This window comes from Pelmatolapia mariae, linkage group LG18 (genome assembly GCF_036321145.2).
Source record: "Pelmatolapia mariae isolate MD_Pm_ZW linkage group LG18, Pm_UMD_F_2, whole genome shotgun sequence".
In the NCBI taxonomy this organism is placed as follows: Eukaryota; Metazoa; Chordata; class Actinopteri; order Cichliformes; family Cichlidae; genus Pelmatolapia; species Pelmatolapia mariae.
This window is the reverse complement of record NC_086243.1, coordinates 30,586,612-30,603,940: the sequence shown is the minus strand read 5'-3', so window position 1 is coordinate 30,603,940 and position 17,329 is coordinate 30,586,612. Positions and strand designations below refer to the sequence as shown.

General features: G+C 42.8%; 1 protein-coding gene across 1 annotated transcript; it reads right to left on the bottom strand.

Moving 5' to 3' along the window:
* Positions 1-5,210: 5,210 nt before the first annotated feature.
* On the bottom strand, positions 5,211-7,100 carry LOC135932223 (tripartite motif-containing protein 16-like). Its single transcript, XM_065469585.1, has one exon. It carries the CDS (start codon positions 7,098-7,100, stop codon positions 5,430-5,432), a length of 1,671 nt encoding a protein of 556 aa, XP_065325657.1. The 3' UTR covers positions 5,211-5,429.
* Between the last annotated feature and the right edge of the window lie 10,229 nt (positions 7,101-17,329).

The window sequence follows — 17,329 nt, the reverse complement described above, 5'->3', positions numbered from 1 at the left end:
GCTCGGTGTAGAGTGACTCTGAAGAACAGAACAAAGTGATCCGTCATCCTGGGGCGGGTGGTTTGTTTCACTTTTGGTTTTATTTGAGTTGTTTTAATCTTTTATTGTAGTTTCTGATCCTTTGCATCTTTTAGTGGGCCAGACTGACGCGCTGGTTGGACGCTGAAGCTGAAGTCTAAAATGAACGCAAGTATTGTGATGATGAGATAAAGATTTTCTGTCCTTGTGTCAGTGGAACTGAAACAGATGATAGAGAAAGAGTTCAGCTGCATGTGCAGTAAGTGCTCAGGATCCATTAATTATTCACAGCTATTTACCACAGTGAGTCATTTGGATCACCTCTCCATCAACAGAGGGACGAATCCAAACAGTGTGCTGCACCCGCAACACTCCCTGTGCAACACACATGAACATTTATTTGGCTGAACACAACAATTCAGAGACTGGCAGACAAGGCAAGGTGAGTGTATTTATAGGGCACAATTCATGGGGTTTGGTAATTTGATAGGCTGTACATATGAGGACTTAGAGGACTTGTGGGGGCAATTTTAACCCACAAAGAAAAGGTTTTGAGGGCTTTTGAGCACAATTGAAACAAGCTACAGTTGGGCTAAAATTTAAGCTAAAGAAAATGGTTCTACTAGTTTAGTTCAGTAGGTATTGAATCAGAATCAGAATGTCTTTATTGTCATTGTAACAAGTATAACAAAATAAAGAGCAGTGCCTGTGGTGTCAAGAGAGAAAGTTTGAATATAATTACAAAAGAAGGATATAAAAAAGAGGTAAACCAAAGTCATTCAGTATAATAAATAGAAGCTTATTGCACATAAACATGATGGCACAGAATGTCACAGGATGTCATACACTGCACAGTATTTGTCAGGTTGAATTGGAGATGATTGCTTTTAATTCATTGCCCCAACAGCTGCAGGGAAGAAACTGCTTTTTAGTCTATTAGTCTTTGTTCTGATGCTCCTGTATCTTTTGCCCGATGGCAGCAGATGAACAGATTATGAGCAGGTTTGAGGATCTTTAATGATATTTCCTGCTTTCCTGAGACAGCGAGAGTGTTGCAGTTCATCCAGAGAGGATAAAGAACGGCTGATGACCCCGTGTTTTCCTCTACGCTGTTGACACCAGCAGCGACTGTTATTTTTCCTGAGGATTTTCAGGAAATAAAGTCTCTGCTGAGCCTTCTTTGCCAGCTCCACTGTGTTCACACCCCAGGACAGACAGGTCCTCCGTGATGTGAACTCTCAGGAAGCGGAAGGCCGACAAAATCTCCACCTCATCCCCACTGATGTAAAGTGGTTTAATGTCCATTTTCTTTTTCATGAAATCCACAACCTGCTCCTTGGTCTTAGTTGTGTTCAGGAGCAGGTTGTTGTCCCTGCACCACGCTGTCAGCCGCTCCACTTGTACGAGTATAGCATGAAAGGCACACAGCACACAGCCCTGGGGAGAGCCAGTGCTGATGCTGATGGCTGAGGAGATGTGGGGGCCCACACTAATGCTTTGTGCGTAGTTTGTCAGAAAGTCCTTAATTTATAGACAGGTGGAAAGACAGGTGGGAGTCCTAGGGTTAATAGCTCACTCACCAATCTGGAAGGAAGAATAGTGTTAAAGGCTGTAAGACAGAATACCGGGGGTTAGAAGTTCGTAGGTCATGATGCATGTTCTCACACTATACAGCCCGATGCTCTGATGCGACCCGAGTGCTCACACTGTGCGTACATACACAACACGTCGTGTTCTTGTTTCCGGAACTGTAAGAAGTACCCAGAAGTAAACTGGGTTAGGAACCCAGAAGTAAAACATTTTTAGGACATTGGCTGGGTTGATGGGGCTGGCAGTCCTGGGGTGTGGCTGGACCTGATGAGGGTGGATGGGATACCAAGGTGGCCTAACCTGCGAACCTGCAAACTGAGAATGGCTGCCCTGCTCTGCCTCCTGTGTGTCATAAATCGTGTTCATTATGTTTCTCCTGAGCTGCAACCGTAGAGCTCTGTCCTTTATGTTTCTCAACTCTGAGGATACTTGTTGGCCAAACAGCTCCTCAGAATCCGCATTAGATCCTGAAAGTGTGTTCTGGACCTGCTGAAGCAGTTTGGCCATCTCAATGCTGTGCTCTGCTGATTTTGGTGTAGGTTTTTGCACTCTAGGTCTTCTAACAGGCTGACCTGTGGACTGTTTGAGGCGTTTTCCTTTTCCTGGCTCACTGAAACTGGGCTAGTGGTGTTTGAAGAACTAAGGACATCTGCTTCAATTCCCACAGTAGACTGATCCTCATCTCACTCCTCTGTTGCACCTGTTTCGTCTAACTCTGTGCCAAGCTGTAGGAAACAGTACAGAAAGCAGACAGAGGGAAAGTGTTTGCACAGAAATGCAGATCTTAACAGTATTGGTTGGGTCAGATACTAATTTCAAACTGTATACTTTGTATGATTTATTTGACTAAAAACATTTTTAACTGAGAATTTTCTTGGACTTTGACATCATTCCAATGATTTCCCCACAAATATCCCTTCATAAAGTGTGTGTGTGTGTGTGTGTGTGTGTGTGTGTGTGTGTGTGTGTGCGCGTGCATGTGCTTAAACAACTTGGTTATGAAATTACTCTCAAAGTGGACTCTGTAGGTCTATGGACAACATGCGCCTTCCAGAAATCCAAATATTTTAATATCCAGATTTTTATTTTTGAGTTGGTGGTTTCTGGCCATTGCCAGGGTTTCGGTTTGAGCAGTTTGCCATTCTGCGTCTGAAGTGATGCAACCTGGAGTTTCACCTCATTAACTGAAAAAGTAACATTACCATGTACTTAGGAATGTATATTTGTAGAGTTCATATTCAAAACCCTCTAAGTACATTTTTGATGAATATACAATACAGAGTTTCAATCTGAAAGTCAGAAATTGTTTCATTAACAGGGAAAAGCAGTCATGCCCAATAGCTGAAAGTATTCAAGTACATTTAAAACTGTTCTTTATACTTTCAGGGACTTTACTCAAAAATTATTATTTCTGCTCATGTGCTGTATTGCACTTCTTGTAGCTGAAACTCCTTTCCCATTAAACATCTCATACAGCCCCTCAGATTCATCTGTGACCCTTGGCAAACCCACTGGTTTTGTTATTTCTTAGTGTGTGATGTATTTTATTGCCTTTATGATTGGTGCAAACAGTTTCCTGATTCATAATGGAAATAGATTTTAGACACAGGAGGAACACGCAGTGATCAGCAGGAGCAGCTTGGAGTCCAGTCTTCTTCACACTGAGGAGGGACATATATGCAGGAACAGTTGTCATAACTGTTACAACCACCAGATGGCGAAAGAGTCCCACTGCAACTTTAAGCCATGAAGGATGTGTCTTGATGTTTGCTTGTGATAAATCTGCTTTATGTGAGTCTTTTTCAGAAAGTAACAGTAATACAAAATGTAATTTCTTTATTTTTAGATGTACTCACTCAGGATCAGTTTTAAACCATTGGTTGAGTCAGTACGTAGTTTAAATTTAAATATTCACCTGAATGAAATAAATATGAACTCTTTAGAATACTGGCTTCTGATTGGTTGAAAAAAGAGCTTTTGAACTTCAGATAAGATCAAAGATAAGATAAGGCAACTGCTGCATCACAAACACAGACCTTAGAATAAATGGGTCCTTAATAAAGCACCCAGAAATTTCCCTCTGTACTGTGATGTATTATATATATGAAGATTTTTGGGAAGAGGTTATTGCTTTAATATTTTATTTTTTTTAATATATTTCTCAGGATCATGTAGGACCCCTTTTTTGAAGTTTGGACTTTCATTAATAATATTTGTGTTTCTGAGTCATTTTTGTGGAGACTTTTGTCCAACGTGTCCAAATGAAGCCTGAAGCTTTTCTTCAGCCTCTTGTCAGATGGTCAGCAACAAAACTCTGTTCCAACCAATGTCTGATAAGAGATGAGACACAGCAGCTGAGCAAATGATCATTTCATGCTGAAGACATCCTCAGACAGAATTGAATACATACATAAACACAGCCTGGTGCCAATAACACAGCTAATGACACTGCTGTATCACTGGCTTTACTGATTAAAGACCATATCTGAAGGAAATCTTTGAACACAACAGAAAGTGACCTTTTAAACACTGAGTGTCATCCTCACCTCAGTTCAGTCTTCAGCTGTTCTGTGGTCACCATGACTGTTTCACTGTACTCATCAACTAGTTGTTGAACTGTAACAGACTTCATTTGAAATGATTTGTTGTGAACAAGTGTAATACTGTAGATTAAATGTAGCCCATAAACACTACATTATACAAAGCTGATGAGCTGCTGATGAAATATTTGAGTGGTAATTTCAGTCTAAACTAAATAAGTGACTAACTAATGATGCTTTGATCCAGTTTACCATGATCTATGACACAATGCAGTTTATGATAAAGGCTTTATTCAGCCTAAAAACATGGCAGAATGTAAAACATGTGGACAAACTGAGCTGAGGTGCTTTAACCTCCTCTACATCCCTGTTAGCAGGATGAAGGCGCCCTCTTGTGTTGTGCATCACTTTCAGATTTCACTTGTTAACCTGCAGGAAGACTAAACTTCACTGAGCCTTCAGCAGCTCCAACATCATCAGTAAAGATTTAAATATGTGTAATATCACACTGTGTCAGTTTGTTGACAGGAGTCACAACATGTGACACTGATGCTGCATTCAAGGACCATTACAAACATTTTAAAGGACTTAAGAACATGAAGAAAATGTGACTTGTTTCTCTGTAATGAAGCTGTTTTAGTGAAGAAAGTTGAAAGGTCACAGAGCGACTGCTGAATCTTCTGCTCTAAACATGAACTCTGAACTTTGTGATGCTTCAGGAGGAAAACTGCTTCAGTTATTCTCTCAGATTAGTTTCATATTTTCTGCATCAGATTTGAGTGAGATCCTGGAATGAAGACAGAAGAAAAGACTTTGTTCAAAGTTTGATTTATAGTTAAACCTTCCAGTTTATTCACACAATAAAACATCAACACAATATATGAATTCATTCATTAAAATCACAGTTTTTCCTCATTTGTTTGATGATTTTGACAAAAACAAACACAAACACACACACATGGTCTGCCATACTCATAAAGAGAAATGTCGACATTTTTCAATACAAATATTCCAGAAACATTTAGAGGATAGAGAAGTTTACATTTTCATGTGGAGAAATATTTTAGTAAATGAAAATGATGATGAGCAGTGATAGCCTCCATAAACAGTCACAGGAAAGATCTCCTTTAAAAACTCAGAAACATCAAGAGAACAACTAGAAGATGTGGAGGTACCACCCATAATGTTTGACTGACAGCTGATCTCTGTGCAGAAATGATGGAGAGAAAATAAAATGAAACTAAAATACAGATTTAAACCCACAATATGAAAGACTTCAGTCTATTTCACTTTAATCAACTCAGCAGTGTCTCCAACTGCAGTGTAGTAAAACGTCAGTCCAGCATAGAGCGGCTGAGTGAATGTGGTCTGGACTCTGTGGAGGACAGTCATGGTTTCAGAGACGCTGTAGAAGGACAAAATACCTGCTCTGTGATCCAGGTACACTCCTACTCTGGAGGAACGAGGACCTGAGACACGAGTTTGGATGTTGTTGTACCAAAATGTATAACTGTTGTTGTTACAATCTAATGACCAAGATTTATCATTATGTCCAAATCCACATTCTTTACCCCGTCCTTCTCTGCTGATATTCTTGTATGCGACTGCTACTCGAACTCCTCCCCCTCTCCACTCCACCTCCCAGTAACAACGTCCAGTCAGACTCTCTCTACTCAGGACCTGCTTATATACAGTAAATCTGTCTGGATGATCAGAATAAGACTGTTGTTGACTCACCATTGTTGCTTTTCTGTTACCCTCTGATAATAACAGCTGTTTGTTTGCTGTGTTTGGATCCAGTGTGATTTCACATGAATATTTTAAGAGTCCAGCTCTGGTCTTTGGCTCTGGTGGATCTGACAGTAAAACATCCACTTCAGTGACTGTCAGTGAGATGTTTGTCCATTCCTCTCTCAGAATGTCCTGTAGTTTATCTCTGACCTCTGACACAGCTGCTGTCACATCCTCAAAGTAGCTCAGAGGACGGATATTGATGCTGGATGAGTCTGTAGACTCACTGAGTGCTGACAGTGAGGGGTAGTTGTGTAGAAACTGGATGTGATCCTCTGTGTGTGAGAGCTGCTTCAGCTCAGCATCTTTCCTCTTCAGCTCAGTGATCTCCTGCTCCAGCTTCTCCTCAAGCTCTTTGACTCGACTCACTTCAGTTTCCTGCTGGGATCTGATCTGCTGCTTCACATCAGAGCTTCTTTTCTGGATGAGATGGATCAGCTCAGTGAAGATCTTCTCACTGTGCTCCACTGTTTGATCAGCAGACTGATTGATGGCCTCCACCTCCTGTTGAAGCAGCTCCACATCTTTCTCTCTGTCCTGGATTCTCTGCTGGATGTTTTGTCGACTCACCTCCAGCTCTCTCTGCCTCTCAGTCCTTTCTGCTGCAGCTGAGACTGTGTCGTGGCCTTTATGTTCATCCACAGGGCAGAGATAACAGATACTCTGCTGATCAGTACGGCAGAACATCTTCATCACCTCATCATGACGAGAGCAGATGTTCTCCTGGAGCTTCTTGGAGGGCTCCACCAGCTTGTGTTTGTCAAATGCAGGACATTCATAATGAAGCTTAACATGTTTCTCACAGTAAGAGACCAAACACACCAGACAGGACTTGAACGCTTTCATTTTTCTTCCAGTGCAGACATCACAGGCCACATCTTCAGGTCCAGCATAGCAGTGATCAGCAGGAGCAGCTTGGAGTCCAGTCTTCTTCAGCTCCTCCACTAAATCTGCTAACATGGTGTTTTTCACCAGGACAGGCCTCGCTGTGAAAGTCTGTCTGCACTGAGGGCAGCTGTAGATTTTCTTCTTTTCTTCTTCATCCCAGAAGCTTTTAATACAGTTCATGCAGTAGCTGTGTCCACAGGGAATAGTCACCGGATCCTTCAGTAGATCCAAACAGACTGAACAGCAGAATTTTGTTTGGTCCATTTGATTCATGTGCTGTGCCGTTTCACCGTCTCTCAGTGACTGTCAGACAGTTTCACTTCCTCTGAACAGAAACAACCTCTGTGCTCTGAAGGGAAACAGATCTCTGCTCTTGTTCACCTCCTACAGGAAATGAGGCTCACCAGCAACTGCATTTACACCATGTTGTTTAGACCCATCCTGATACGGACACATCTGTGAAGGGAGGCTGCAACGAGTCATAAAATGCTTATTTATGAGTGCCAGCGTGTGTTATGTTTGATTTACAGTATGCAGTAAAAACTTTGACCTACCTAACCTTTTTATTTTTTTAACTTAGCTTCTCCAAAATGTCTTGTGTTAATGAGTTAATGAAAGTTTACTTCTTGATTGATTTAAGTGAAAAGACAATCATTTTCTTTCAGCACATAGACACAGGATGGTGGTATAAGGACACTGACAAAATTGTGTAAAAAGCCGCATTTGGTTAGAAGGAAAAAAACAAAAACACAACAACTTGGAAGCGTTAGCTGGATTATACAAAATGAAATGACAATGCACGGATGCAAGGATATCCATGGTTACACCCTTATGGATTAAAGAGGTTTTGTATTTTCTAACACAGGACAGGATAAGATCAATTTGTTTCACTAACTCTTCTAAATAAGGCATTTTGTAGAGCGTTTAACTCTTGGTTCACTCCAAACTCCTCAGTCCTCTGGGGAACCTAAACCAGTACCTTCCTGCATCCTCATCAGATTCTGAGTCACTAGAATCACTTTTCTGTCTGTTTTGGTCGCTTAACTTTTTTCTCTGTCTAATCGGTTTTTCAGGTGCTTGCGCAGATCTTGGAGGCGGAGCCTCAACTGGGAGATCGTTAACCAGTAATAGGAGGTTACGGTGTAGGACCCTGGTCTTACTTCCATCACTGCCCTCTGAATAGACTGCATAAACTGGATTATCACCTATTTGCCCTTTAACCAAATAAATGGTTTTCTCCCAGTAAGATCGAAGTTTCCCTGGTCCTCCACGTTCACTACAGTTTCTTACGAGGACCCTGTCACCAGGCTGTAAGACCACACCCCTCAGCTTTTTGTCATAGTAAGACTTGTTTTTGACACTAGACAATCTACTTTTCTCACTGGCTATCCTGTACGCTTCTGTCATTCTTTTTGCCCACCTGTCAGTGTAGCTTTTGTGTGACATTATCTGTTTCTCCCCTACTAGACCAAATAGAATGTCTACAGGAAGGCGCGGGTGATGCCCAAACAGTAGAAAATGGGGGGAAAAGCCTGTGGATTCATGGCGCGTACAGTTGTAAGCGTGAACTATGTGTGGCTAATGATCCTTCCAATTCCCCTTTTCTTTTTCACCTAGCGTTCTTAACATTTGTAAGAGCGTCCTGTTAAACCTCTCAGCAGGATTACCTTGAGGATGATATGGGGATGTTCTCGAGTGTCCAGTACCTGATTTCTCCCTCAGTGTCTTGAAAAGTTCATTTTCAAACTCACGCCCTTGGTCGTGATGGAGTCGTGCTAGGTACCCAAAGCGTGGAATGAACTCTCCAAAAATTCGCTCAGCTGCTGTCTTCCCAGACTTGTTTTTGGTTGGGTACGCCTGGGCAAACCTGGTGAAGTGGTCCACGACAACAAGAATGTATTCATATCCCCCCCGGCTGGGCTCCAGGTGGAGATAGTCGATGCAGACCAGGTCCAAAGGCGAGGTGGATGTGATGGTGCCCATTGGAGCACGTACTTGGGTTGTTGGTTTCTTGCTAATGATACATCGGCACTTCCTGGTAACATAGCTTTCTATGTCCTGTTTCATGTACGGCCAGTAGAACCTCTCTCTCGCCAGTGCCAGTACTCTCTCTGTGCCGATATGTCCCATGTTGTCATGCAGGTGCTTTAACACTGTCTCTTTGTACTTGGTGGGGAGGATTAGTTGTTGTCTTTCACCTGTCTGTCTATACATTAGTCCGTTTTTGAAATGTAACTTGTTCCACTCCTGCAACATTTTCCTCGTTGTTTTACTCACTGTGTTTCTGATGTCATTTGTTAAGACTGTCATTTTCTCCTTTAACCTCATTATTTCTCCAACCGTTTTGTCTTCTCTTTGTGCTTGAGCTAGCTCATCTTGGTCAATTGCAGGAAAAACTGGATGTGGCTCCTGGGCTGCATTTTCAGCGAGAGTTAGGGCAGCAATCCATGCAACATCACTTTCTCGAGCTGCTCTAGCCCCACCCCAGGCTGCTTGGACCACCTCAGATGATAACTCTTCAGTGCACTCACTCACATACATGTCAATGTTAAGGGGCAGACGGGACAACGTGTCAGCATCAACATTGGCCCGGCCGGGCCTGTATTTGATCTCAAAGTGAAAGTCTGACAGTTCCCCGACCCAGCGATGGCCCACGGCATTAAGCTTGGCAGTACTCATAACGTAGGTCAATGGATTATTATCTGTATATACAGTAAAATGTGGGGCATAGTACAGACAGTCCCTAAAACGCTCACACACTGCCCACTTAAGTGCCAGAAATTCTAGCTTGCCGCTATGGAGACGATAGTTCTTTTCTGCTGGTGACAATGTCCTGGACCCATACGCTATTACCCGTAATTTTCCATCCTGGCGCTGGTAGAGAACAGCACCGAGGCCCTGCTCTGAGGCATCTGTGTGGAGGCAGAATAGTGAGTTAAAATCTGGGTAGGCCAAGACTGGGGGACTCGTCAGCATGGTAATTAGCTGTTCAAGTACATGCTGGTGTTCACTAGTCCATTCAACGGGGGCCCTGGATGACAACTGAGGACCTTTAGTCTTCAGTTGGCGCGATGGGAAGGTTGACATGTCCGGTTTAACTTTTAACAGTTCATAGATAGGTTTTGCAATCCTCGAAAAGTCTTGGACGTAGCTTCTGTAGTAGCTTAAGAAGCCAAGTAGACGCCTTATATCACCAACTGTTTGAGGTGTCTTAGTTTTTAGGGATTCTACTGCTTCCAAGTCCTTTGGATCAATCCTTACCCCTTCTGCAGATACAAGGCAGCCAACATACCTTACTTCTTTGCGAAACAGTTCGCATTTTTTGGGTCTTAGCTTTACTCCGTGCCTCTGAAGTGCTCTTAAAACTTGTCTCACACCCTCAAGATGCTCTTCAAATGTTGGTGCATAGCATAAAATGTCGTCCAGGTATGGAATACAACAATTGTCTCTGAGTGAATCTAACATCTCCTCCATGCTTCTTTGAAAAGCCGCAGGTGCATTGGAGAGGCCAAAGGGTATTCGTACCCACTCATAAAGGCCCCAGGGGGTGACGAAGGCTGTGAGGTGACGTGAGCCCTCCGCCATGAAGCCCTGGTGGTACGCCTTTCCCTGGTCAAGGATACTGAACCATGAATGCCCCCCCAGAGTGTCGGTCAGGTCTTGGATCCGAGGAAGAGGGTGTTTATCCGGGATGGTCTTCTGGTTAAGCAGACGGTAGTCTATACAAAGGCGTAACGAGCCGTCTTTTTTCCGGACACAGACGACTGGAGCAGCATACGGTGACCTGGATTTAACAATCCACCCCTTGGCCAGGAGGTCCTGAATATACTCCTTCACTTCAGAGAACAAAGGCTTTGGGACAGAGGAGTAGGCTCTCTGCACTGGGATGTCATCTTTGAGGTTGAGTGACATGTGCAAACTAGGAATACAACCAATATCATGAGCATCTTTAGCGAAAGCTCCTGACTCCTCCCATAACATCTTTTCCACATAACATCTTTTGCTGCTGTTTCTCAAGATGGCCTAGATCTACTGGTGGCTGCCACAAAGTTCTAGGGGAACCTGTCTCTGCCTGAGAAACAGTAGTTGCCTCTACTTTAGCGTCGCTTTCAATGGGTGAATCTGTCTCTATCACCTTCTTAATTGCCTGGACACTACCAATAGCAGTCTTTCTTGTTAGAACAATGTCATGTCTAGTGTGGTTTTCTACAGGCACAGCTACATAAGGTAGTTTGATGGGCTGGATCTCTAGGAGTCCCTCTCCTAGTCCTAACTGCTGCAACTGGACAGAACTCTCTTCAGGCTCGAACAAGACTAAACGTTCACTTGGGTCAAGCTGTGGTGGGACTTTACATTTTACCCAGGTTGTGCTGCCAGCAGGAATTACTGTGTCTCTGTAACCCACCCTGCGCTGTGTTCTCCTGATGTGTCTGGATGAAATGTACCATTCCCTGCGCTTCATCGACTGGAATAGACAGTGCACCCCCAAGTAGCTTAGCCAAGTTAGAAGCAGCCTGTACTGGGCTTCCCCGGATTAACACTTCCACCACATTGAACCCTATGAGTGGTGTGTCTAAGGGCACTGAGCTAATTAGAAAAGGCACGTTCATGGAAAGCTCTGGGTCTTCATTGCCTGGTAAATTTACAGTTAATATTACCCACCCATCAAATGGAAGAGATTCCCCATTAACTGCATAAATCTTTGGCACTTTCCCATAGTCAGTTAACTCTATTAGCTCTGCTATCGGACGAACATTGACATCTGGAATGTATTTATTTTTCCAAGCTCGGTCTATAAAGCTAACCTGAGCCCCTGTATCTACAAGTGTGGTCACAGTTAACCCATTAAGAAGGCATTTTTGTTGTTGCTTTTTTCCCTATTAGTCTTACTATTGGCTCTCTGTTGCTTACAGCGGTTTTTAGTGGCTCATTTCTGCTCTTCTCGGATTTCTGTCTCTTGAGTTTAGCTTGGTGCACTTTTGTGTTGTCACATGCTTCAGTCTCTGTGTCAAGGTGGGACTCAGATGTTGTCCCGGTCACAGCTGGTCCCTCCGCAGCAACCGGCCCTCGTTTCCCGGCTGCTTTGGACGTTTGAGGCAGCCAATTGCTCTATGGCCTTCTTCACCACATGAGAAGCAGTGGTTACAGTTTTTAGAGCCCACCTGTGAACATGTAGAGCATGCATCTCAGTCTTTGTTGCAGCTGGTCTAGCTGTACTGCTAGAAGACTCTTTCTTCATTTTTTCTGCGAGTGAATCTACTACTCTAGTGAGTGCATCAATCTTCTCTTCCAGTTGCTTTACTGTGTCGGCTGTTGACTTTTGGTCTGCAACCTCTCTCTTTGTTAGTTTGGCTTTCCCTTCATCCACATGGGCAACATGAGCACTGAACGGTTTTGCTCGGGGTGTGGAACCTAATCTCCGGTGACGCTCAGATTCTTCACTGGTCACTTTCATTGCATGTTTCAGAATCATCTCATCTGTCACTGACTGATTCGCCAGCAAGGGCTTCAGCTCTCTTCTGATATCATTGTCCTTATGTCCGATCCCCTGATAAACTGTGTGCAAGAAGACACCTTGAACTGTTTCTGGGGTATATTTAATCTCAGAATCAGTCTTTTTGGACTCAAAAAGAACTCTTTGTTTTAGGCCAATTATGCGGTAGAGAAATTGTTGTGTTGTTTCATTTTCTCTCTGTTTGGCACAAATCAGCTCCTGGAACAGCTCTGTACTACTCCTCTCTCCAAGATGGGACTGCAGGAATCCTTTTAACCCGGCAACTGTCATGTCATCTTTATTAACTAACATGTCCTTGAAACTGCCTGGTTTAATTATTTTTAACACCCCTCTAACAATCTCAGCTTCTGTAAAATTCTCTTTTAGACCCTCCTCTATCTGCCTACACACACTGTTGTAGCTGATGTCTGACATGTGATCACCTACTTGGCCTCCCTGAACCTTAAACTCACGTCTCGGAAGATAAGGTAGGTCTTTGAGGAAACTACAGGGCTGGGGGGAGGTCTAACATTACTTTGTGAGGTGAATTGTTTTTGGGCTTGTTGTAGTGCAGGAGTTTTTACTAAACCTTGCAATGTCCTACCAACCTTCTCATAGTCGGAAATCATTTTAAGGAGTTCTTCTTGTGGGATGTTAAGGCTAGAGTTAGACTGATCCATGTTTACTTGAGCTGCATTGAACTGGCTGGGCTCTGAGGTAGGGTGGGGTGCACGGTCTGGCGTCTGTGTTTCCCCATCTGTCTCCACGGCACTGGTCTGGTTGTCAGTAGGATTCAGAAGTTCACCTACCATGTCCTTTAACGCCAACAATTCCCCCATCCCACTGTCCTCAGCTTCTAACATTGCCTCACTGTAGATGAAGGAGTTGATGTACTCGAAGCTTCCTTCTGCGTCATCACTTGACAGTTCTAAAAGATCCTTGCCTGGTACTGGACCCACCTTTGCAGCAATCTCAAAAAGTTGATCCGGCGTCAGCGCGAAAAGGCCCTTCCTGATGTCCCACACCAGGCTCTTCCTTACGCCGTCAGCCATGATGTCCTCCTCGTTGCTCTGCAATGGGTAATTCTAAGCTGGATCTTCACTCTGAAGTGGACAGCAGCTCCTCCGCTTTACACCAACTCTCCTTGGACCATCAGCTCCACAGCAGGTCTTATGGATGTGTGAGGATCAGCTCCATTGATGATGTGGAACCAATCCCCGTACGGGCCACCAAGAATCTGTAACCGACCCAGAGTTTGGGTCGGTAAAACAGATTAAATGTTCCTGCAAAACAGGGAAATGATGAGACAGAGACGACTGGTGAGGTTTCTCTTTGCCTCGCTTCTGCCATATTGGAGAGGAAGACCTATGACCTCGCTATTCTGTCTCACTGACCAATGCGCCACCCGGAGGCCGGGGGGTGCAACTACATTTTAGACATAGTTCGGTGACAAATCTCTCATTTTTTTTTTAAGTACTATTTCTAATGGGATCACACATTAGGGTGTCACAAAAGTACTGAGGTCGTGTTTCCGGGTGAGCGTGCACTGGCTTGTCCTTCTGCCGCTGCTCTCTGTGTATGTGTTCGTTTGCTTAGCTCTGTTTTAATTTTTAGCCTCTGAGCGAGGCTTTTTTATTTGACCCTGGAAAACCTGGATTTTATCGTTTTTCCTGTGATTGACTCTCCTGGGGACCTGACTCACCAGCCTAACGCGAGCTCTCGCTGCCCTTCTCCATATACTACTGTCTGTTCACACTATGAAAGGCAGAAACAAGTTTAATATTCAGAAACCTAAAGTATGTATCAGCAGCAGAATGGAGCTAAAAAATAAATGTTTGTTTCAGTTCTATGAAGCTTTGAGTATTTTGGATTAGTAGCACTGTTGTGTTTGTTGCATCATATTGCTGTAATTGTTTATATGCTTTATATATTTAGGAGGTAAGTTGATCTATAGTGTTACATCATATTCTATAAGGATGTTATATGTTTGTTTACTTTCTGCCCAGTTTGACCCATTTAGCAGAAGTCAGCCTGTTTAAGGCTCTGATATCTATTCTGTATGACTTAAAGCAGTTATTGTCATGTTCCTGAGTCTGTTGACCGAGGGTTTTAAGTTTTAGTTTATTTGGATGTTGTTTATGTTTAAGTTCATTAGATTAGCGAAGTTCATTTGGTTATTAGACTCCTTGTGTTTTCTTCCCCTGTATTTAAGTTTCCCTCACCCTTTGTGTTTCATGCTGCGTGTCTTATGTTATTCAATTCAATTCAATTCAATTCAATTTTATTTATAGGCGCTTTATATTGTACAGTAGATAGCACAATAATAAATACAGAGAAAAACCCAACAATCATATCATATGACCTCCTATGAGCAAGCACTTTGGCGACAGTGGGAAGGAAAACTCCCTTTTAACAGGAAGAAACCTCCGGCAGAACCAGGCTCAGGGAGGGGCGGGGCCATCTGCTGCGACCGGTTGGGGTGAAAGAAGGAAAACAGGATGAAAGACATGCTGTGGAAGAGAGACAGAGATTAATAACAGATATGATTCGATGCAGAGAGGTCTATTAACACATAGTGAGTGAGAAGGTGACTGGAAAGGAAAAACTCAATGCATCATGGGAATCCCCGGCAGCCTACGTCTATTGCAGCATAACTAAGGGAGGATTCAGGGTCACCTGGTCCAGCCCTAACTATATGCTTTAGCAAAAAGGAAAGTTTTAAGCCTAATCTTAAAAGTAGAGATAGTGTCTGTCTCCCGAATCCAAACTGGAAGCTGGTTCCACAGAAGAGGGGCCTGAAAACTGAAGGCTCTCCCTCCCATTCTACTTTTAAATACTCTAGGAACAGCAAGTAAGCCTGCAGAGCGAGAGCGAAGTGCTCTAATAGGGTGATATGGTACTACAAGGTCATTAAGATAAGATGGGGCCTGATTATTTAAGACCTTGTAAGTGAGGAGCAGGATTTTGAATTCAATTCTGGATTTAACAGGAAGCCAATGAAGGGAAGCCAAAACAGGAGAAATATGCTCTCTCTTTCTAGTCCCTGTCAGTACTCTTGCTGCAGCATTTTGGATTAACTGAAGACTTTTCAGCGAGTTTTTAGGACATCCTGATAATAACGAATTACAGTAGTCCAGCCTGGAAGTAATGAAGGCATGAACTAGTTTTTCAGCATCACTCTGAGACAGGATATTTCTAATTTTAGAGATGTTGCGCAAATGGAAGAAAGCGGTCTTACATATTTGTTTAATATGTGCCTTGAAGGACATGTCCTGGTCAAAAATGACTCCAAGGTTCCTCACAGCATTACTGGAGGCCAAGGTAATGCCATCCATAGTAAGGATCTGCTTAGATACCATATTTCTAAGATTTTCAGGGCCGAGTACAATAACCTCAGTTTTATCTGAATTAAGAAGCAGGAAGTTAGCGGCCATCCAGGTCTTTATGTCTTTAAGACATTCCTGCAGTTTAACTAATTGGTGTGTGTTACCTGGCTTCATGGATAGATAGAGCTGCGTATCATCTGCATAGCAGTGAAAATTTATGCTATGTCTTCTAATGATGCTGCCTAGGGGAAGCATGTATAATGTAAATAGAATTGGTCCTAGCACTGAACACTGTGGAACACCATAATTGACCTTAGTGGGTGAAGAGGACTCTCCATTTACTTGAACAAATTGGAGTCTATTAGATAGATATGATACAAACCACTGCAGTGCAGTACCTGTAATACCTACAGCATGTTCTAATCGCTCTAATAAGATATTATGGTCAACAGTATCGAACGCAGCACTAAGGTCTAGCAGGACAAGCACAGAGATGAGTCCACTGTCAGAGGCCATAAGAAGATCATTTGTAACCTTCACTAAAGCTGTTTCTGTGCTGTGATGAGCTCTGAAACCTGACTGAAACTCTTCAAATAAGCCGTTCCTCTGCAGATGATCTGTTAGCTGTTTGCCAACTACTCTTTCAAGGATTTTTGATATGAAAGGAAGGTTGGATATTGGCCTATAATTAGCTAAGACAGCTGGGTCTAGAGATGGCTTTTTGAGTAAGGGTTTAACTACAGCCAGCTTGAAGGCCTGTGGTACATAGCCGATTATTAGAGATAGATTGATCATATTTAAGATTGAAGAATTAATTAATGGCAGGACTTCTTTGAGCAGTTTTGTAGGAATGGGGTCTAAAAGACACGTTGATGGTTTAGAGGAAGTAATTATTGAAGTTAACTCAGAAAGATCAATTGGAGAAAAAGAGTCTAACTTAACATCAATGGTACTAAAAGTAGCTGTAGACGATATTACATCTGTGGGATGATTATTGGTAATTTTTTCTCTAATGATAAAAATTTTATTTCTGAAGAAGTTCATGAAGTCATTACTAGTTAACGTTAAAGGGATTGTTGGCTCAGTAGAGCTCTGACTTTTTGTCAGCCTGGCTACAGTGCTGAAGAGAAACCTGGGGTTGTTCTTATTTTCTTCAATCAGTGACGAATAGTAAGATGTTCTGGCTTTGCGGAGGGCTTTCTTATAAAGCAACAAACTATTTCTCCAGGCTAAATGATGATCCTCTAAATTTGTGACACGCCATTTCCTCTCCAGCTTACGAGTTATCTGCTTTAGGCTACGTGTTTGAGAATTATACCACGGAGTCAGGTACTTCTGATTTGAGACTTTAGTTTTCACTGGAGCTACAGTATCCAGAGTCGTACGTAGTGAGGAGGTAAAATTATTAACAAGATAATCGACCTCTGTTGGAGTAGCGTTCAGGTAGCTGCCCTGCTCTATGTTGGTACAGGCCATTGAAGATGATAACAGTGGGTGGATTATATTCTTAAACTTAGTTACAGCACTTTCAGAAAGACATCTACTTTGATAAAGTCTACTCTCCACTGCTGTGTAATCAATTATTGTAAATGTAAATGTTATCAGGAAATGATCAGACAGCAGAGGGTTTTCAGGAAACACTGTTAAATGTTCAGTTTCTATGCCATATGTTAAAACAAGAT

What these genes read in the sequence shown, in the direction of transcription:
- LOC135932223 (XM_065469585.1), bottom strand. Translation starts at nt 7,100, where the DNA reads ATGAATCAAATGGACCAAACAAAATTCTGCTGTTCAGTCTGTTTGGAT.